At 37.7% G+C, this 21,423-nt stretch overlaps 1 protein-coding gene across 1 annotated transcript; it reads left to right on the forward strand.

The window, feature by feature from the left end:
• Positions 1 to 237: 237 nt before the first annotated feature.
• On the forward strand, positions 238 to 20,724 carry LOC132605874 (serine carboxypeptidase-like 51). The gene is made up of 13 exons (XM_060319138.1): positions 238 to 500; positions 605 to 699; positions 1,541 to 1,648; positions 1,884 to 2,124; positions 3,016 to 3,059; positions 3,217 to 3,284; positions 3,397 to 3,502; positions 17,721 to 17,920; positions 18,162 to 18,231; positions 18,931 to 18,981; positions 19,505 to 19,557; positions 19,994 to 20,126; positions 20,498 to 20,724. Exons 1-13 carry the CDS (start codon positions 353 to 355, stop codon positions 20,567 to 20,569), a joined length of 1,389 nt encoding a protein of 462 aa, XP_060175121.1. The 5' UTR covers positions 238 to 352; the 3' UTR covers positions 20,570 to 20,724.
• The last annotated feature ends 699 nt before the right edge of the window (positions 20,725 to 21,423 follow it).

Below are 21,423 nucleotides of genomic sequence, written 5' to 3' on the forward strand. Positions count from 1 at the left end.
CTTTTTAAAGTTAATTAGGCCTAAATTTTATTTTCTAATATGATATCAAAGACAAATCCATCTCAATTTAATGAGCATTTAACCCCATATTATCTTGACCATGCTTTAGATGGCAGGCCTAGGTGTGCAATAGTACTAAATTGTCCCGCATCGATTGTGGAATAAAAAATTAATTTTCTTATATAATTTTGGAAGTTAGTCAAGCCCCCCAGTTGTTTTCTATCGACCATTTCTTATCAATACAAACAGAGGGCAAATCCCCTTGTCAGTATATATTTCTTTCATCACATTCTCATTTTTCTGTGGCACAACAGCTTTTCTTTATACTGAATTAACCCTTTTGGCTTGGGAAATGGAACTCTTAAAGCCCCATCTCTTTCTCTATCTTCTTGTTATTTCCTTTTTGTTGGTTCCACTTTTTCATGGAGGAATAGGAACAGCAATAGCTGCCACAAACTATGATGGTTCAGAATCATGGGGATATGTTGAAGTTAGACCAAGTACTCTATTCCTCTACATGTTCAAATGCACAACTCTTCGACTCATTTATTGTTCTTTTTTTCTAATTCTTTGTATTTTTGTTCTGAAAAAAAAATATATACAGAGGCACACATGTTCTGGTGGTACTACAGAAGTCCATACAGAGTTGAAGATCCAAATGAACCATGGCCAGTAATACTTTGGTTGCAGGGTGGGCCTGTGAGTGATGCATTATAATTAAAATGCTCAAATTTATAGTCATCCATTTTATATCTTACCTGGTCTAAAAGAAGTATGGTGCACTAAACTTTCGCTATGGACGTAATATGGAGATGGGTAGACTATACTGGTTTGTTGTGTGCTGCTTTTATCTTGCATAATTCTATGAGGTTGTTTTTTTTACTATTTGAAACCATATTGTTCTTGTTTTGGTATATTGGAAAGCAAACTAAACAAAAATATTACAATCGTTCATAAGCAACATGACTTAACTCTGTTAGAAATAGAAATTTCATATCCTTAAATGCAGTACTCCAGAGTATCAACATCTCTTCATGATTGTGGCCTTCTCTTGCTAAAAAATCGGCACACTAGTTTGCCTCCTTCCAGACATGTCTAATAGTAGCCTTGTTGGCCTTCAACAAATGTCTACAATCTTCAATAATAGGTCTAAGCGGACAGTATTGTACGTCCTACTCATTGTTAAGCTTGACAACTATTAAGCAATCTGATTCCACTTCTATTGCTTCATAATTCATTCGGATTGCGACATTTTACCATTGCTTGATGCTCCACAATTCTACAGTCAGGCTTGAAGCAGATTTTATCTACCCGATTAATCTAACAGTCACTTTCCTCGATCATCTCTAAAGATTCCGCCAAAAGCAGCATCTCTTGGTTGCGTCTTAACACTACCATCACTGTTCAATTTTATCTTTTCTGCACAAAGGGGGACCAAGCTATTACTTTAGCGTGTTTAGAAATAGTAATTGGAGCAGGAAATACTTCAGTAATAGTTTCTGTAGTTGATGCTGATCTTCTTGGAATAAAAATGATATAGGGAGCTTCGGGTGTTGGAATCGGAGATTTTGAAGAGATTGGTCCACTGGACAGGGATCTAAAACCCCGCAACTCAACTTGGTTGAGAAAGGCTGATCTCCTTTTTGTGGTAAGTCATGTCTTAATTAGGGTTGATTTTTATGGTCACTCGATAGTATATATCAGAAAGTCACATTTATTTTCGATTTCAAGTTCTTTCAATAAAGAAAATGACTTTTTGATATAATAACTATTAGTTGAGTGACCATATGAGAGATCAACTTTCTTAATTAATGAAAATTTATTTGAACTTTGAAAAATTCAACTATATGGTTATTTATTTCGTTTTTTGTTGGTTGTTACAGGATAATCCAGTCGGAACTGGATATAGCTTTGTGGAGGATGAAAGCCTATTAGTGAAGACTGATGTGGAAGCTGCAACAGATTTGACCACAATGCTAATTAGAATATTTAATAGGAACAAAAGCCTACAAAAGAGCCCCCTCTATATAGTAGCAGAGTCATATGGAGGAAAATTTGCAGTCACTCTTGGACTTTCAGCCCTCAAAGCTATAGAGTCTGGTAAACTGAAGCTAAAACTTGGAGGTAAAATTGATTCCCAGAACACTTGCTCGTTCGTAGGTATTTATATCAAACTATATTAATTTATCATAGTTCAAATAATAACGGGTCCATTGATTTTGTAGTCTATTACAGACATGTTTTAGTTTTATGTCTTTTTACAAGTTACTTCCTCAGTTCCAATTTAAGTATCTTAATTTGACTAGTCACGGAGTTTATGAAATAAAAAGAGATTTTTTAATCTTGTGGTCCTAAATTAAAGATGTGTTTAATGTACTAAATGTTCTTTGAATTTTGTGGTTATAAACTTGTCATGTAGGATGTTTGAATTGTCAACTTACCAAATATAGAAAGAGACACTCCATTTCGGACAAATAAAAAATGAAAGTAAGACACTTAAATTGGGACGAAGAGAATATAGAAGATCTAAATAAGACCATTTTAATTTATTTCATTCAAATTGTAAGTGATCATAACATACATTTTCCTCAATAATAAATGTAAAAATGCACATTAGTTAATACTCCCATCTGTCCCCATTTATATGACATAATTTTCTTTTTAGTCAGTTCAAAAGAAATGACACATTTCCTTATTTGACAATAATTTAACTTTAAACTTTACTTTTATTCTTAACGAGATGATCTATAACCACACAAATATCTTTACTTTTTTTAGGCCGGCAAAACAATCTAGTAGTAACAATTATGTAACTTTATTATTTGAAGAAAATATTATTATACAACAATAACATTCCCAGTGTAAAATATTATATATATTCAGAAGGGTTAATCTTGAATTCACTAGAAATGTAAATTAACTTCTTCTTTTTCATGCTATGATTAAAAGAATCAACATGTCCAATGACAAACAAAAAACTGCCTTGTGAAATACTCAGCTATTTTGTTATTGTAGGAGTGGCATTGGGTGATAGTTGGATCTCACCTGAAGATTTTGTGGTATGGATTCATCTGAACTCATAATTTTAGAAATATAACCGGTTCAATGTTAAAAACCTAAAAAGTTGAACTCGATAAAATTTAAATTCTGAATCCGTCTCTACCTAAGTGTTTCTTGATTTTTCATTTTTATTTTGGTACATCTTTTAAATTGCAGTTCTCATGGGGTCCTCTTCTGAAAGATGTATCAAGGCTTGATGATAATGGCCTGAAACAATCAAACCGGTCAATGTTTTGACCTTCTTCCTCTCAAATTGCTCTTCAATTATTATTTTATTTTATTTTTTCTTGTTGAATTCCAATTTCAATCATCTAACACCTCTAATTAATAAAACAGTTTAACCCAAAAAATAAAGCAGCAGATTGATGCCGGCCAGTTTGAAGCTGCAACGGTATCATGGAGTAAACTCGAAGACGTCATACTTGATAACACTAACTCAGTGGTATATATTATTATATGTTTATCCCCCAAAATTTTCATTTTTAAGATAGTGAATTCAGATTCGAAATGGTTCTAAATCATTTTTATCAAAGGCGGATGCAGTCTGTATTAACGAGTGTCATTTTAGTTTCTTTCCCGCCCTTAAAATAATCAACAAAAATAATGTATAATTTACTTAATTACCTATTTAATAAGAATGAATTACTTTTTCCCTCTCGAATACTATGCTTCTTGTTAATTGAAATTGTTTTGACATTGAAAAACATTCTTCACAAATTTCAATTTGAATATTGAAAAGAAAAAATACTCCCTCTGTTCACTTTTGTAGGCATTGAAATTTAGTCGGACTTAAATCCACAAATTAGTTTGTGGATCATATTCTAAATTCGAGAAGTATTGGTCCAAACAAATATTATGGGCTAATATAATCAGATTTATTGCTTAAGTTCAACATGTATGGATTTAATTGAAAGACCAATTCAATTGGGCTAGTCTATCTTGTCGGACTCCACATAATGAGCCCACCCTATTAGCCCATGGTCCATGCCACGTGTCAAATGACATGGCGCGTCAAGTCAAGGACCAATAAAATTGTGTCACGTGTATAAGTGACGCAGCATGTCAAGTCAATAGAAGAACCAATCAAATGTCGTCAAGTGTCCAAATGACATGGTTTAATCAATCATATACATACCCTAACTCTCCCCTGCAACTATAAATAGGGGTCTTCATAAAGCCAAAAAACATCAACAAAAATACATAGAGAAGCTCTCATCCTCAACGGTGATCCGCAAGTCTTTCGCATACTAAGAAGTCTTCGCTCCAAGCGGTAAACCACAAGTTTCCATACCTCTATGTCTGTGATCAAAGCTCGGCTCCGTATTCGTAGAGAAATCTCGACAACAAGTAATCCGTCCATTCAATAACAAGCAAAGCCCTTGATTGACGGTCGTAAGGAGAAGAATCAGAGGATTACATCTTTTTATTTAAGATTTCATAAAGATTTTAACCCCCGCACAAATTCTTGAAATCAAATATTATTCTTTGTCGCTATTTTCTTGTCTTGATTATTATTTTTCAGGAACGAAAACTTAGTCTTTACAAATTTGGCACGCCCAGTGGGACCATCTTTACCTCTCATCTTCTCTCCAACAATCGAAGTTCAAAACTCCCAAGATGACTTCCAAGAAGGTCAACTCGAAATCCACATTCGCAAAAACTATCGGATCAAAATTCTCCATTGCTATGGAAAACATCCTAGATGTTACTGAGGGGAGCGTCGGACCCTCACAAGGAGCCAAGCCAAATTGCTAGGACAACGGACTCCGCAAGCATAGTCTGAATCTGCTGTCGTCTTTGATTCGTCTTCAAAAGACGTGAGATCTCCCGCAAACACCACAGAAGAAGGGGAGGATGTCGCCAAAATGGTCGAGAGGGTTCTTGCCCAACTTTCTTTATCTAAGTCCAAGAAATCCTTCACACAAGCTGATAATGATGTATTAAGCACTGAATCTATTCTGCATAACATGTTCGCATCCTTGTTTGCGAAAATTCATGTTATTCTTCATCACCTACGATGGTGGTGCATGCGATGATGACTAATGCTTCAACCATAGAAGAACAACTTGAAAATTTAACGAAAGCAGTTGAAGGCCCATCAAAGTAAGTTAAAGATCAAGATGCTAAAATCACCAAGTTAACAAATAAATTGGAGAGCATGGCCGAAGGAGAATCTACCCAAGCACCTGCGAAGCTTCATGAAACACAGAAGGAAGGAGAGTCCTCCGCAAAATAAGAAACAACGATCAAGAAGGTCCAAGTCTCCGCCGAAGGTCTGATTCCTGTTGGCTAATTGAAGGACTTCATTATGGAGGTTGTCAAGCATAAATCTGAGTCCGCATCCAAATCTTCTCTTACATATGCAAAGCCTTATACGCAAAGGATTGATAACTTGAAGATGCCTGCTGGCTATCATCCTCCTAAGTTGCAGCAATTCGACGGCAAAGGAAATCTGAAACAACACGTAGAACATTTTGTTGAAACTTGCAACAATGCTGGAACATATGGTGGTTACCTTGTCAAACAATTCGTTCGATCCCTCAAAGTGAATGCCTTCGATTGGTACATTGACCTCAAACCTAATTCCATTTATAGGTGGGAGCAACTAGAGCAAGAATTCCTCAACCGCTTCTAAAGCACAAGGTGTGTTGTGAGCATGATAGAGCTTACACATGACCGCCAAAGAAATGGTGAGCAAGTTGTTAGCTTCATCAATCGATGGAGGAGCTTGAGCCTTAACTGCAAAGACCGCCTTAGTGAAACTTCTAGGATCGAAATTTGCGTCCAAGGTACGCATTGTGGTCTTCGTTACCTATTGCAAGGAATAAAGCCCAAGATATTTCAAGAGTTGGAAACCCTTGCACATGATATGGATTAAGCATTGATACACATGAAGATCAATGGTTTCCTGTCCGTGAGCCTCACGAAGATGAAATAGAAGAGTCCATATATGTCACAGCACTCCTCGACGTAAGAGCCTAAACTGCAAGTTGAAACGCTCCTCGACGCAAGAGCCTAAACTGCAAGTTTAAACGCTACTCAACACAAGAGCCTACACTGCAAGTTGAAATGCTCCATGACACACAAGCCTAAACTTCATGTCACAAAGCTTATCAAATTCGAGCAAAATCTGCAATTTGAAATGCTTCATGATATACGAGCCTAAACTGCATGTCACAAAGCTCATCAAATTCGAGCAAAATCTGCAAGTTGAAATGCTCCTTGATACACGAGTCTAAACTGTATGGCACAAGCTCTTCAAATCGGGTTAAATCCTCAAGTCGTCAAGCTCATCAAATTCGAGCTAAATCTTCATATAAAGAAGCTCCTCAAATTCAAGCTAGATCTACAAGTTATGACGCTTCTCAAATTTGAGCTAAATTCCCAAGTTTCAAAGCTCTTCAAATTTGAGATAAATGTTCAAGTCACTGAGCTGGTCAAATACAAGTTGAATCTTCAAGTTACGAAGCTCTTCAAATACGACCCAAATCTTTAAGTTGCGAAGCTCTTCAAATACAAGCCGAGTCTTCAAATACGGACCGAATCTTCAAGTTGCAAAGCTCTTCAAATTTGAGCCGAATATTCAAGTTACATAGCTCTTCAAATTTGAGCTAAATTCTCAAGTTACAAATCTCTTCAAAATCGAGCAGAGTCTTGAAGTTACAAAAGCTCCATCTTCAAGTTGAATACTTCTGGCCTACCTGAGTTTAAACTGTGTATGGCGCAACAAATAAACGTCAGCTAGGTTGAAGACCTCAAATGAGGTAGCCTAGGAGAAAGTTAGGACGTCTAAAAAAATCAATCTTCCTGAACTACGTTATGAATTGATCCTGTTACCGAGGTACGTAGGCGCTTAGAGTTATATCCTAAGTTAAGTTGCATATGTTTAACACAAAAGGCGTGGAAAGATGTGGTCACCAAAATTAAAGTTGAGGGCATCACATTAATTCTTTCAAATACAAAGATATACATTGCTAAAGGATCAAGGCGATTGCATCAAAATGAAAGGGACATTTCATTGCTTCAATATTAGATTACAAGATTTTGATGCGTCTGAAAAATGGAGCAACGATGAAAATAGATAGACAACATCCTATACAAAGAGCTTAAGTCATGTAAATGATTGAAATCTGAGGTTCATTGTCAATTAAATTTGGAATGCCTCTCCGAAATTCGTTAGATGTTTAAACATTTGATGAATCAGCCTCAACAACACGCGTCCACACTAAGTAGTTGTGTTGATTGCTTGAGAATGGGTCTCTTTGTTAAGCCATGAGCATGGTGATTTATTTCTTTTGTGCAAGTGTTTAGTGAAGGTTCCATATGTGAAAAGTCATCTCCATAAAAAAAAAAAAAAACCTCCAATCATTGGAGAGCCACCTTTGATGGGCTTCAAGAATACAAAAAACAAATCAAGTATATGCTGGAGAAGGAAGCAGCTTTGCAAGGTGATCTGCTGCAACAAATCTTTCTTTTGCATTGAGATTTTGCTTATACCCACATATTGTGTATCTCCTTGGTTTGATACCCTCGACATTCCATTGCAAACCTGCAAGAGAAGTGAACACTTGTGGAGCATGATATGAAAAGTAGGCATGTGTTGCATTGTCGAATCAATTTTGAAAAAAAATAAATTGTGCGGGTCAATCCAAGATAATTTCAATCTCCAACTTTGGCATGACCATAGCTTTTGAAGACTGGAAGCTGAAGAAACAAATGGATTGCAATTCGGACTCTGAAAACATATAATATGATTATTGTTTTTGGCCGAAAGCATGCAAATTTGAAGTTTCGGCACAGTTGGATCAACTTTCAAAAGTTGTTGCAGCCAACCTGAAAGGATTTTTGTCATGAAATATGATTATGTTATAGGTCTATGAGTCTTCTGTCCTATGGCGCAGATGGCTCGAAATTTGAACACTCCAACCTCGAGACATGAATTTTTCAGCGAGATTGCGCAAAGCTGGAAAGCAAGATAAGAAAATGTTTAAACTGACTTCACGAAATTTCTGCAACTAATCCGGAATGAGTTCTGCCACAAAATTAGAATATGTTGCAGGAATATGAGTTTACTTTCCAATCACACAGACGGATTACGATTCCGACAGTCTTAACCCGATATATGAATTTTCGACGAAAGCACACAAAGTTGTGAAGCAAAGGTGTCAGATTTGTAAATCAACTTCAAAAATTAATTTCGGTTGAACCGATTCCGACAGTCTTAACCCGAGATATGAATTTTCGACGAAAGCACACAAACTTGTGAAGCAAACATGTCAGATTTGTAAATCAACTTCAGAAATTAATTTCGGTTGAACCAGAAGGAATTTCACCTTGAATTTTGGATATGTTGCAGATATTTTAGTTACACTTCTGTACGATCAAGTATCTCTCAATTTGAACACTTCTATCTCGGGATTTGAATTTTTCTGCCTAAGCACGCAAATCTAGAAAGTCATTGCGGCAGATCCGTTGATCAACTTCAAATTTAATTCAAGTCGATCCTGTAGGAGTTTGGCTCTAATATTTTGATATGCCTACCTTTTGAAGTCTAGTTTCTTCAGAACCAAGAAGATATCCATTTCGTCATTCCTACATCAATGAATAAATATTTTTTGCAGAGATGCGCCAAGTACTTGCTAGCCAAAGTTTGGAAAGGGATACGCCAAGAGTCAACCTCGCCAAGTCGCAATAATGATATGTGATAGACTATCTAATAGTCTACGTAAATATTGTAAACATTAGGATAATCTTTTCCTAATTGGCAAATGTATATTAGGCATGATCTCTGCCTTATGTATAGTAATTAGGTCCTATAATTTAGCCTAGTATTATGCTGATAGTTAGATACCTACTTTGTATATAATGACTTCCATACATCAATACAGATCACAGATTGATTTCCTACATGGTATCAGACTAGGTTTCTCCTAAAAAAACCCTAGCATCCTAAACCCTAGCCGTCCACTTCCCTCTCTCCTAACCCTAGCCGTAGCCCCCCCCCCCCCCTCCCCCCTTTCCTCCTCCCTCTTCTCTCTTCCATGGCTGACAATAAAAATTTCCATTCTGCTTTAACTGTCACGAATGTGAAATCTTTAATCCCAATCACTCTAGACATGGAAACCGGCCATTATCAGGAATGGGAGACACTAGTCAAAGTTCTAGCCTGCGTCCACTCCGTATTTGAGCACATCATACCACCAACTGACACCACTGAACTCACCGCGTACAACGCAACGAAGGCGGCTAATCTTTCGCTCTGGAAACGGCTAGATGCGGTGGTCCTTCAATGGATATACGCCACCGTATCCCATGATATTCTTACCTCTATTCTCGTGGCGGATGATGTTGCGGAGAAGGCTTGGAATCGAGTTGATCAATTTTTCCAAGATAACAAGCACTCAAGGGCAGCGTACCTTGAAACTGAATTCACCACCACAAAAATGGCCGACTTCGGCTCGGTTATGGCCTATTATAATAGGCTCAAGTCTCTCGCGGATCAGCTTGCCAACGTGGGGTCGCCGGTGTCCGACCAACGTATGGTCTTGCGCCTCCTTGCAGGCTTACCGGAGACATATGCACACTTTGTCACCACCATCCAACAGAAGGATGTACTACCCTCTTTCTCTGAAGTGTGATCCAGACTCAAGCTCGAAGACGCCGCAGCCAAGGAACGTGCCCGCGATTCTAGTCCCGCGGCTCTACTTGTTGATAATGATACTCCCTCCTCGCCACCTGGCAACAACAATAATTCAACTAACCGTCGTGATAATAATCGTGGCAGGAATTCCAACAGGAATAAGGGAAAGGGGAACAACAACAACAACAACAACAACAACAACAACAACAACAACAACCGTGGGAAATCCGGTCGCGGCGGCGGCGGACAGACCAACCACGGCCAGTGGCCGACGGGACAGCCACCGGCAGGGGGCTACTACTGGCCTGCCTGGCCGCCCCAGCAGTGGCCACTGCCCCCCTGCCCATATCCGACAAGACCGTGGCAGCAGCGTCCCACCACACCGCGGCCCGGCAATGGCATTCTCGGTGCGGGTCCATGACCTCAGCAGGCTTATTCCATGCATGGTCCGACCTATTCTGGGTACACTCCAACAGACGTGGAGGCAACCATGCACACTCTGTCCATGCATCAACCGGATGATAATTGGTACATGGACACCGGAGCGACTTCCCACATGACTGCCAACTTAGGTACTCTCACGTCTTATTTTAATTTGAGCAATAATTCTGGAATCATTGTTGGTAATGGTAGCACTATTCCAATTCGAGGCTATGGTCATACATCCCTACCCCCACCTAATCCCCAATTAAGTCTCCAAAATGTCTTGCATGCTCCAAAACTCATCAAAAACCTTATTTCCGTACGTAAATTCACTAAGGACAATAATGTTTCTGTTGAGTTTGATCCTCTTGGGTTTTCTGTGAAGGATTTACCGACGGGGAGCCACCTAATGAGATGTGAGAGCACCGGGGAATTGTATCCTATCACCGCCACAAAACGGAGCACTCCACCATCAACCTTCATTGCCGCATCACCTAGCTTATGGCATTCCCGACTCGGCCATCCGGGAAATGCTATCCTTAGTTCTCTTCGTAGTAATGCCTTAATTGAATGTAATATGGCCCGAACTTCTTTTTGTACCTCTTGTCCGTTGGGGAAACACGTTAAATTGCCATTTTATGATACATTGTCATTTACTACTATGCCATTTGATATCATTCATAGTGATTTATGGACATCTCCTGTTTTGAGTTCTAATGGGCACCGCTATTATATTTTCTTTCTTGATGATTATAGTAATTTTCTTTGGACTTTTCCAATCTCTAACCAGTCCCAAGTTTATTCTACTTTTCTATCATTTAAGGCATTAATACAGACTCAATTCGAAAGAGACATCAAAAACATTCAATGTGATAATGGGCGGGAGTTCGCCAATGGGCATTTTCAATCTTTTTGCGCCTCCAATGGTTTAAATTTCATATTTTCTTGCCCCCATACCTCTCCTCAAAACAGCAAAGCGGAAAGAAAAATTAAATCCATTAACAACATAGTGCGCACTCTTCTTGTCCACTCCTCCATGCCCCCTCCTTTTGGCATCATGCTCTCCAAATGGCCACATACCTCTTTATTGTACTTCCCACCAAGGTCCTTGGGTATAAATCACCAACGCAAGTTCTCTACCAACGAACCCCCTCCTACTCTCATCTCCGGGTTTTTGGGTGTCTATGCTATCCACTTTTCCCATCTACAACTATTCATAAGTTGCAAACAAGATCCACCCCGTGTGTATTTTTGGGCTATCCATTGAATCATAGAGGCTATAAATGTTATGATTTATCCACCAACAAAATCATCATATCAAGGCATGTCATCTTTGAGGAAACTCAATTTCCCTTCTCAAAGTTGCACTCACCAACCCCAACTTCTTATGATTTTTTGGACCATAGGATTTCTCCATACACCCTGCATTTTCTGTCGCAGCCTACTCCACCCATCGTTCCCTCGGTCCAGCCCAATCCCCCCACTGCCCAGCAGCCCCTCCTCCCAACTGTTCCACCCGTGACTGCCTAGCAGCCTCTCCCCCCCACTACTCCACCCGTGACTGCCCAGCAGCCCGTCCCCCCCCCCCCCCCCCCCCCCCCAACTGCCCAGTAGGCCAACTGTACGGCCACTGCCCAGCAGCCCCTCCCCCCCACTGCCCCACCCGTGCCTGCCCAGCAGCCCACCCGCATGGTCACTAGAAGCCAACATGGGATTTTCAAGCCCAAACAACCGTTTAACTTAAACACTTCCACCATCTCACCTATCCCATGAAATCCTATAAGTGCTTTAAATGACCACAATTAGAAAGCTGCCATGGTTGATGAATATAATGCTCTAATTAAAAATAAGACGTGGGAGTTGGTTCCACGTCCCATTGATGTGAATCTTATTCGTTCTATGTGGATTTTTCGTCATAAAAAGAAATCTGATGGTTCTTTTGAGAGGCACAAAGCTCGTCTTGTCTGTGATGGCAGGTCTCAATAGGTTGGAGTTGACTGTGACGAGACTTTCAGTCCGGTTGTCAAACCGGCTACTATTCGCGCTGTCTTGAGCATTGCACTTGCACACTCTTGGTCCATTCATCAGTTGGACGTCAAGAATGCTTTCTTACATGGTAATCTTAATGAGACTGTTTATATGCATCAGCCTATTGGGTTTAAGGATCCAAAGCATCCCCATCATGTCTGTCTCTTGAAGAAATTGTTGTACGGACTTAAGCAAGCTCCCCGTGCATGGTTCCAACGCTTTGCAGACTATGTCTCTACTATTGGTTTTTCACATAGCCGATCTGATCAGTCTCTCTTTATTTATTGTCGAGGTTTTGAAATTGCTTACATTCTGCTATATGTTGATGATATTATCCTCACAGCTTCCTCAGATGCCCTCTGAAAATCCATCATGTCTCTGCTTAGTGTCGAATTTGCTATGAAAGATTTGGGCCCTTTGAGCTATTTTCTGGGTATTGCTGTTACCCGGACTTCACACGGCATGTTTCTCTCTCAGAACAATTATGCAGCAGATATTATAGAGCGTGCGGCATGACTTCCTGTAAGCCAAGTCAGACACCGATCGACACCAAAGCCAAACTTGGTGCCACGGCCGGGCCCTCTTGCGATGATCCCACACAATATCATAAGTTAGTCGACGCGTTGCAGTACCTTACATTCACAAGACCAGACATCTCCTATGCGGTTCAACAAGTATGCCTTCACATGCATGATCCAAAGGTTGCACATATGCATGCTCTTAAACGCATAATCCGATACATTCAAGGTACTATTGAGTTTGGTCTCCATCTGTACAAATCCTCCATTGCCTCTCTTGTTTCTTATACAGATGCAGATTGGGGTGGTTGTCCGGACACTCGCCGATCCACATCCAGTTACTGTGTTTTCCTTGGCGATAATCCCTCTCATGGTCATCCAAACGGCAACCTACTATGTCTAAGTCGAGTGCCGAGGCCGAATACCGTGGCGTCGCTATTGTCGTCTCTGAGTCCTGTTGGCTTCGCAACCTTCTGTTGGAGCTCCGTTGTCCCATCTGGACAACTATATTGGTTTATTGTGATAATGTTAGTGCCATATACCTATCAGGTAACCCAGTTCAGCACCAACGCACTAAACATATTGAGATGGACATACATTTCGTACGTGAGAAAGTTGCCCGTGGAGAAGTCCGTGTTCTTCACGTCCCGTCCCGTTACCAGATCGCAGAAATCTTCACTAAAGGTCTTCCGTGCGTGCTCTTTGATGATTTCAGGGACAGTATAAGCGTACGACAACCTCCCGCTTCGACTGCGGGGGTGTGATAGACTATCTAATAGTCTACGTAAATATCGTAAATATTAGGATAATCTTTTCATAATTGGCAAATGTATATTAGGCATGATCTCTTCCTTATGTATAGTAATTAGGTCCTATAATTTAGCCTAGTATTATGCTGATAGTTAGATACCTTCTTTGTATATAATGACTTTCATACATCAATACAGATCATGGATTGATTTCCTACAATATTCTCCACATGCTTGCTCTCCAAGCTTCAACATGGGATGCTAAAGGCTACCAAAGGAGTGCTCCAAGTGCTTTTCACTGAACTGCAAAGAGGAGATGCTTCATCTAGTCCTTCTATCGGAATCTGGAAGAAGAAAGTGCTTCGACTACTTCTTCGCCAAAGCTTGGACGAAGAATTCACGATGTACCCCTTCAGAAAACTCAAGAAAAGGAAGCTCCATGATTCATGTGCTTCGTCGCCAAAGCTGCAACTGCAAAAGAAGATGCACCAAGTGTGGTTCGTCGCCAGAGCCGCAATTGCAAAGGAAGGTATATCAAGTGGCTCTTCACCAATCATACAACCATCCCTCGCATCTTCTTGGCCTGATACCAAGACCACCTGCACCTCCTGATAAACCTTAAAAAAAGGATGATGTAGATGACAATGCCCACGGTGCAAACTGCATGATGCTTGTATGGATCGAATCCCACGGTGATGCTAACTGCCTGAAGCTTCTTGGTTCTATATGAATCGACACCCACAGTGCTACTTGCATGAAGCTTATTGGTTCTATACAGATCAGTGTCAATGGAACATTGCTTCAATTTGTCATGATAAACATGGATTGTAGTATGACAATCAAGTTTACATGGTGAATACGGCCCCAATATCATGAAGCTTCATCTTGCGGCCAATAGTTCGGTCTTTAATATCACTACTATTAGTACGTCAGCTTCGGCATGTTCGGTGGTTCTGTTATCAAGTACTCAACTGATGAACTTCACTAATGGCCTTAAAAAAAGCAGCTTGCAGCTTATAGTCCAACTTTTTTTTTTTGGCTTATAAGCTGTTTCCAGCTTATAAGCTGCTTTAAATAAGCCAAGTCAAATGGGCCCAATTAATTTTTGGGCTTATTTTAGGCACAAAATGGCTTTAAGCTGGCCAACCAAACACTCAAAAAAAGCTGAAAACAGCTTATAGGCAACTTATAAGCCAATCCAAATAGGCTCCAAATCCGGAAGGGGGAATACTCTAAGTATTGGAACATCCATCATAATGAGAAGATTCGGTAGGCGCGATTTCCCGATGAATAGCGGAAATCAACAGAGGGACATCTATATTAATGTCCTTGCCCGAGAAGTTGCTCATGACGCCTTTGGTCTCCTTTTTTGACCATTCAGCAAGATGAAGCGATTTGACAGATAGCTCTCTATCAAGTGAGAAGGCGTCGATCACTGGAGGTTGAACCTCCAAGGTAAGTACTTTGGCATTCGAATTTCATTTGTTGATCAATATCTCTAGATGAGGACGTGTCTTATTGTGGTCACTAAAGTGAATCATATTTACAGGAGGTTAAAGCCGTATAGATGCACCTGAAAACCTACAAAAGAAATAAAAAGGAAAGGTAAGATTCGTAGAGCATGTCCAAAGCCAAGAAAGCAAATTTAGATTTTGCGGCCGAATAAAAAAATATACCTAGGCCAATATAGAAGAAATTTGATTGTGGTTTTCGTATATGACGTAGCCCTACGAGTCTGCTTTCAGATGCTGCAATCCGATCATGATTCCCATATTCTTAAGTCAAGATATAAGATTTTTCGTCAGGAAGCGCAAAACTAATAAACCATCACGGATTCTCTTCTGAACAGCGGATTTCCTCTTTCTATTAAGAAATTCTAAAGAAAAGTTCCCTTGGACGAGGAAAGAAGGGGCTTTTGATCGAGATGGGTAGCGAACCAGAATTCAAAGTCTGATTCTCGATCAATATCTGTGCAAATATAGAAGCAATTTGGTTGCAGTTTTCTTGTATGATGTAGCTCTACCAGTCTAGTTTCTGAAACATCAAATGGATCATGATTTTGACATTTCTACATCAAGATATTAATTTTCTACCACAGACGTGCAGAGGGGTGAAGAAAGTGACGAAAATTCATATTGAAGAAGAGAATTACCTGAAAGAGAGGCGTTCGAACCAACTCGATGATGCTGCAAATTGACATTAAACCACCATGATAATGCGGGGTATTTATAGATGTCAAAATATGGTTCCTACATGGACTACACAAAGAAATCATCGTTCTAGTTGGAATCAAATTATGGAAGGTTTAGAATTATGTATGGAAAGTTTAAGTTTATGGAAAGTCACTATTCTCTCCTAGTATGAGAAAGGGCTTATATATGGAAAATTTAAGCTTATGGAAAGTCTCTCCTAAAATATAGAAAGGAATACCATGCAAATTACGGAAACTTTGGGATATATGTGGCGGTTAAGCTTATATATGGAAAGTGACTACTTTGCAACATGAAATATAAGGCTAACTCATGCAATACTAGCAGCATCCTTACCTAGTTTAATGCATATCAAGGTCAAGGGCTGTATGTTTCCTAGGGTGCAGCAAATAAAAAATTAAAGAAAAAGGAAAAGGATACTTCCGTTCTTGTTGCATATTTTCTGTTATATATGGAAAGTATTTGTGTATGAAAAGTGCTTATGTATGAAAAGTCAGGTTAGGCTTATGGTAGCTACTGCGGTCGTAAAGTCTGCGTGGCAACTCAAAGAAGCTAAAGGGCCTGTTGGAACTATCATCGATTATTAGACACATCATCAAGTTGAGCTTGAGGACGCAATGCAAACAAAAAAAAATTGCTTCATGAATACTTCAAGTCTCGTCTTTAAAGGCCTGACAAGTCATGCACCTCAACAAGCCTTGAAGGAAAGGTCATTTGTAGGCACTGAAATTTAGTCGGACTTAAATCCACAAATTAGTTTGTGGATCATATTCTAAATTCGAGATGTATTGGTCCAAACAAATATTATGGGCTAATATAATCAGATTTATTGCTTAAGTCCAACATGTATGAATTTCATTGAAGGACCAATTCAATTGGGCTAGTCTATCTTATTGGACTCCACATGATGAGCCCACCCTATTAGCCCAAGGTCCATGCCACGTGTCAAATGATGTGGCGTATCAAGTCAAGGACCAATAAAATCGTGTCACGTGTATAAGTGACGCAGCATGTCAAGTCAATAGAAGAACCAATCAAATGTCGCCAAGTGTCCAAATGACATGGTTTAATCAATCATATACATACCCTAACTCTCCCCTGCAACTATAAATAGGGGTCTTCATAAAGCCAAAAGACATCAACAAAAATACATAGAGAAGCTCTCATCTTCAACGGTGATCCGCAAGTCTTCCGCATACTAAGAAGTCTTCGCTCCAAGCGGTAAACCGCAAGTTTCCATAACTCCACGTCTATGATCAAAGCTCGACTCCGCATTCGTAGTGAAATCTCAACAACAAGTAATCCGTCCATTCAAGAACAAGCAAAGCCCTTGATTGACGGTCGTAAGGAGAAGAATAGAGGATCCATCTTTTTATTTAAGATTTCATAAAGATTGTAACCCCGGCACAAATCTTTGAAATCAAATATTATTCTTTGTCGCTATTTTTCTTGTCTTGATTATTACTTTTCAGGAACGAAAACTTAGTCGTTACAACTTTTACTTTTCACGTTTCGCTTTACGAGAGTCAAACTGTATGAACTTTGACCAATAGTTTAAGATTTAATTTTTCTTCATCATATTAATATGAGAAGGATTGCAACTTATACTATTTTTGTTATTGTTTTTTAACATCTAAATTTTTTAATTTAAAATAATAGATTAATCTAATTCAATTTAGCTCCGAAGATTCGTCAAATTGATTCTCGTGAAGTGAAATGTGACAAGTAAAAATGAACGGAGGGAGTATTTATATAGTGTGAATGGTGTTTTATTTCCAATAATTGTTATACTTCTAATATTTTGACTATTAATTGTTTCTTGAGGATTGATCACTATTTAGAAGAAGTAGATCTTCAATATAAGAATATAGTTGGAAAAAAATACTAATTTTTGTCCTGAATATCTAAAACAACTGTTATTTTGGAACAATTACTTTTTGCTAAAGCGACACTATTTTAAGACACAAAAAGTATTAAGCTATGGAGTCATAATTTCAAAAGTACGATATTTTCGGAGCTGGCAGCCTTACAAGTAGAATTCATCAAATCCAAATCCTGGTTTCAACTCTAATTATTATTTGGTTGATTACAGGATTTCTATAATTTCTTATTGGATTCAGGAATGGACCCAGTGTCATTAACAAATTCAGAATTGACACGAGCAATTGCAATAAAGAGATACTCAAACTACCTGCAATCTTCGAGGTATACTCCAGGTAGTAATGGTGATCTTGAAAGCTTGATGAATGGTGCTGTGAGAAAGAAACTGAAAATCATTCCAAAAAGTGTTCGGTTAGTTTCTTATTTATTTTTTTGGAAAGTTACACATTTGGCTGTCAATAAAAATAATTACATCTTCTAGTTAAGTATACACTACTTATATATGAAATATGTATATTATATGAATATATACATTAATATACAAATATTACATATTTTTCCGGCTTTTATTTTAATAAGCGGCTATATAGTGTAAAAATCACTTTTTCCAGAATGAAGTCTAAAGGAAAAAGCTAAATGTTGTGTTTTGCAGATGGGGATCACAGTCATATCCCGTTTTTGATTCCCTATATGGTGATTTTATGAGGCCCAGAATCGATGAGGTAATGTGGATTTACGTATTATTAGAGTTGTTTGATATTTAAACTAATTTTCTAGCAAGTGTTCTTTTGTCATCAAGTTATATTGTGCAAAAGAGAAATTCCATTTATGTATTTATACTGATTGTTGAATTCCTTTGATACAAGACATCTTTTTTTTGTTTTTTTGTTTCTGGTATTGGTAAATAAGATTTAAATTGTGTTACTCCCTCTTTTCAATGTATAGAAATATATTTAAAGGCACGAAATTTAAGAAAAAATAATTTTTGAAACTTATGATTTTATACATGCCAACTCTCACATTTATACGACTCAAAAATATCTGAAATTTATAATCTTAAATATATTATAACATTTGTGTGGCTAAAACAACTTCTTATTAAGGATAAAATAAGAAGTTTATATTAACATACTTTCAAACTTATGTATAATTTTCTTAAATGAATTAAAAAGAAAATAGGATCATATAAATTGAAATGGACGGGTAATTCATATTTTGACACTTTGATTTTGCATTTGTGAATCCTCTTGTATCTAATCATACCTCTGTCTTATACCAGTAATTACTCAGACCCATTTATACGCAATTTTTGTACTCTTCTCGTCTCTCCATCCATCTTGTGCATTTTTGAATTGGAAATATGCACACTGTTTTCTTTGGGTTTCTAATGCTGTAATAGATATGATTTTGCCTTTTTTCAGGTTGATGAACTATTAGCTAAAGGAGTGAATGTAACTGTGTACAATGGGCAAGTAGGGCTCTTTCCCAAATGCAAAGTTTATGCAACTATGTTAAAGTTAATTTTTGTAGCGTTAATTAATTTCATTGATAGTCAACTTTTATTTTATTGCATCAAAATTATTACATTATTCTTTATGCTAAAATAGTCATTCAACATTACTTAAATATAATTAAAATCAATAAACTTCTTTTGTGACCAGTGCATCACTCAACTTTTTCTCAAAATATCATAAATATCACGGGAAAGAAACAAATGAGATATTTTCTATGATACTTAGACAAAATTGAGTGACCTTTTATTATGAGAAAAATAGATTAGTAACTTTAGTGCAGTAAAATAAATGGTAAATGACTATCCATGAAATTATCCCTTTTTTTTACTAAATCGTTTCAATGGCCCTAATTGTTTTATCTTTTCTGGCTAATAAAAGACAAATTTGGGAGAAAATAAATTGTTGAGAAATATTAATTATAGTTCTTTTGTTTGATTATAATCATTATTGGTGTTTATCTTTTGTGAATGAAATGTTGCAGCTTGATGTCATTTGTTCGACTAATGGAGCAGAAGCATGGGTTAAGAAGCTAAAGTAAGAAATGACTCCCTATTTTTGTGAAAATTTCAGATCTTCATAATTGTAGTAACTATAATATGGGGACACAAGTAACTGCTCAAAAATAATATTTTAGTATTTTTAAATTCTTAAATTCGGCATTTTCAAGTTGGTTTATCCATCAGTATTTGCATTATATTTGATAATACTATTTGAATTATTTGTGAAATATTGAAAATCTTATTTGAGGAGTTATATTAAAAATACTGTTTTCAGTTTTCACTCACAAATTCTCAAATATTACTTCCTAGCAAGCTCTAATATGATCCAATTTAGAAGTAATCATCTCTTGTAAAATATGTGCAACCCCAAACTCTTCTAGAGCCTAATATTGTTGAATTGCCTACTTATTATTTGAAGGATTTATTCTCCTCATATCAACTTGCATTGTCATTATTGTCTAAAATTGCAGGTGGGAAGGTCTGAAAACTTTCTTGAATATGGAAAGGAGTCCAATGTATTGTGGGGATGACAAAATTACTAAGGGTTTCACCAAGTCTTATAAGAATTTTCACTTCTATTGGATTCTTGGAGCTGGTCATTTTGTAAGTCAAATTTGTCTTGAGATGTTTCTTAATACTGGACGTCGAAAGGACTCCTCACATCAGTAGCTTTTGTTCAAATCCTGTATATATTAAAATATTAACTAATTATCTCAAAATTATTTGAATGTGAACTTAGTTATTATAATATATTATTTTGAGGTCGCTGTAGGCCGCAATTCATAAACTTTAAATTTTGGATTCGCCTTTGTGTAGGCTTAGTAGTTCATCACTTCCATGGTCAATAGCTCCTGTCCATATCATCATCCTCTCAATTTTTGAACAAAAACATTTAGAAACTCTTAGTTTTTGGGAAAGTATATAATTGTTATTTTCTCTATTGTTCATTTCAAATATTTGGTGATGGAATGCAGGTTCCAGTGGATCAACCTTGTCTGGCATTGGATATGGTAGCTAGCATCACTCAGTCACCGGCTGTTCCATAATGAAACACACACAAATGCACACCTAATTGATTTCAAAATTTACACAACATTCTAAGATAGTTCTTCAACAGCAGCTAGAACCTGGACTGCTATGTAGTTGTAAGAAAAGTCAATAAAGAAAGAAAATCTACATCATCCATCTCATTCTTATGTTATGGTAATACTCGTATATTATTTCAGTCCTAGTGGAGAATAGGAAATAATAACTGAAAAGTGAGTTAAACTGAGAAAACATCCCATCAGAAATTTGAAATTTAAACAGTTTAATAAATGAATTCATGAAAATTGTGAAAGCTAGTTATGTACAAATGCATTGGTGTCAATTATTGTTAGCTTATGTGCAATGCACCACAAGAAGGGGGTGAATTGGGGAATATCAAATTTTAGTCACATCTTCAAATTTGCCTTACTCAACCACAGGGCTTGGTTCTTACGTGTATCAGTTAACGAAACAAGAAACATTAAAGTGCAGAATAGTAAGAACACGTGGTTTAACGTGGAAAATAAATTGGCTCAACATGTGATTTAATGTGGAAAAGCAATTGGCTCAAAAGATGAAAAAACCACGCTACTCCAGCAGGATTTATCATCAAACTCCACTAAACAAAGTGAACCAAAAATTCAGATTACAATATTGTTGCAATCTAAGACTCAACTCTAAGCCTTGACATCAACAATCACCTGACTTCTATACTCCCCTCAAGTCACTCTGACTTGAAACAAGTACAAAATGTTTCTCGCAGCAAACAAACAACCTAACAAAGCTTCTTAATGATTGAAGAACTAAAACAAATAGACCTTTATATTTCTTGCAGCGACTCACGCGCCAATCTCAACCGTAGTAAAAGGGCTAT

Source organism: Lycium barbarum, chromosome 8 (assembly GCF_019175385.1).
Source record: "Lycium barbarum isolate Lr01 chromosome 8, ASM1917538v2, whole genome shotgun sequence".
NCBI classification, from domain to species: domain Eukaryota; kingdom Viridiplantae; phylum Streptophyta; class Magnoliopsida; order Solanales; family Solanaceae; genus Lycium; species Lycium barbarum.

Coding starts and splice junctions, on each gene's coding strand:
- LOC132605874 (XM_060319138.1), top strand. CDS start 353: ATGGAACTCTTAAAGCCCCATCTCTTTCTCTATCTTCTTGTTATTTCC. Junction 700..1,540: donor TTTGGTTGCAGGGTGGGCCT/GTGAGTGATGCA, acceptor AAAATGATATAG/GGAGCTTCGGGTGTTGGAAT. Junction 3,060..3,216: donor TCTCACCTGAAGATTTTGTG/GTATGGATTCAT, acceptor TTTAAATTGCAG/TTCTCATGGGGTCCTCTTCT.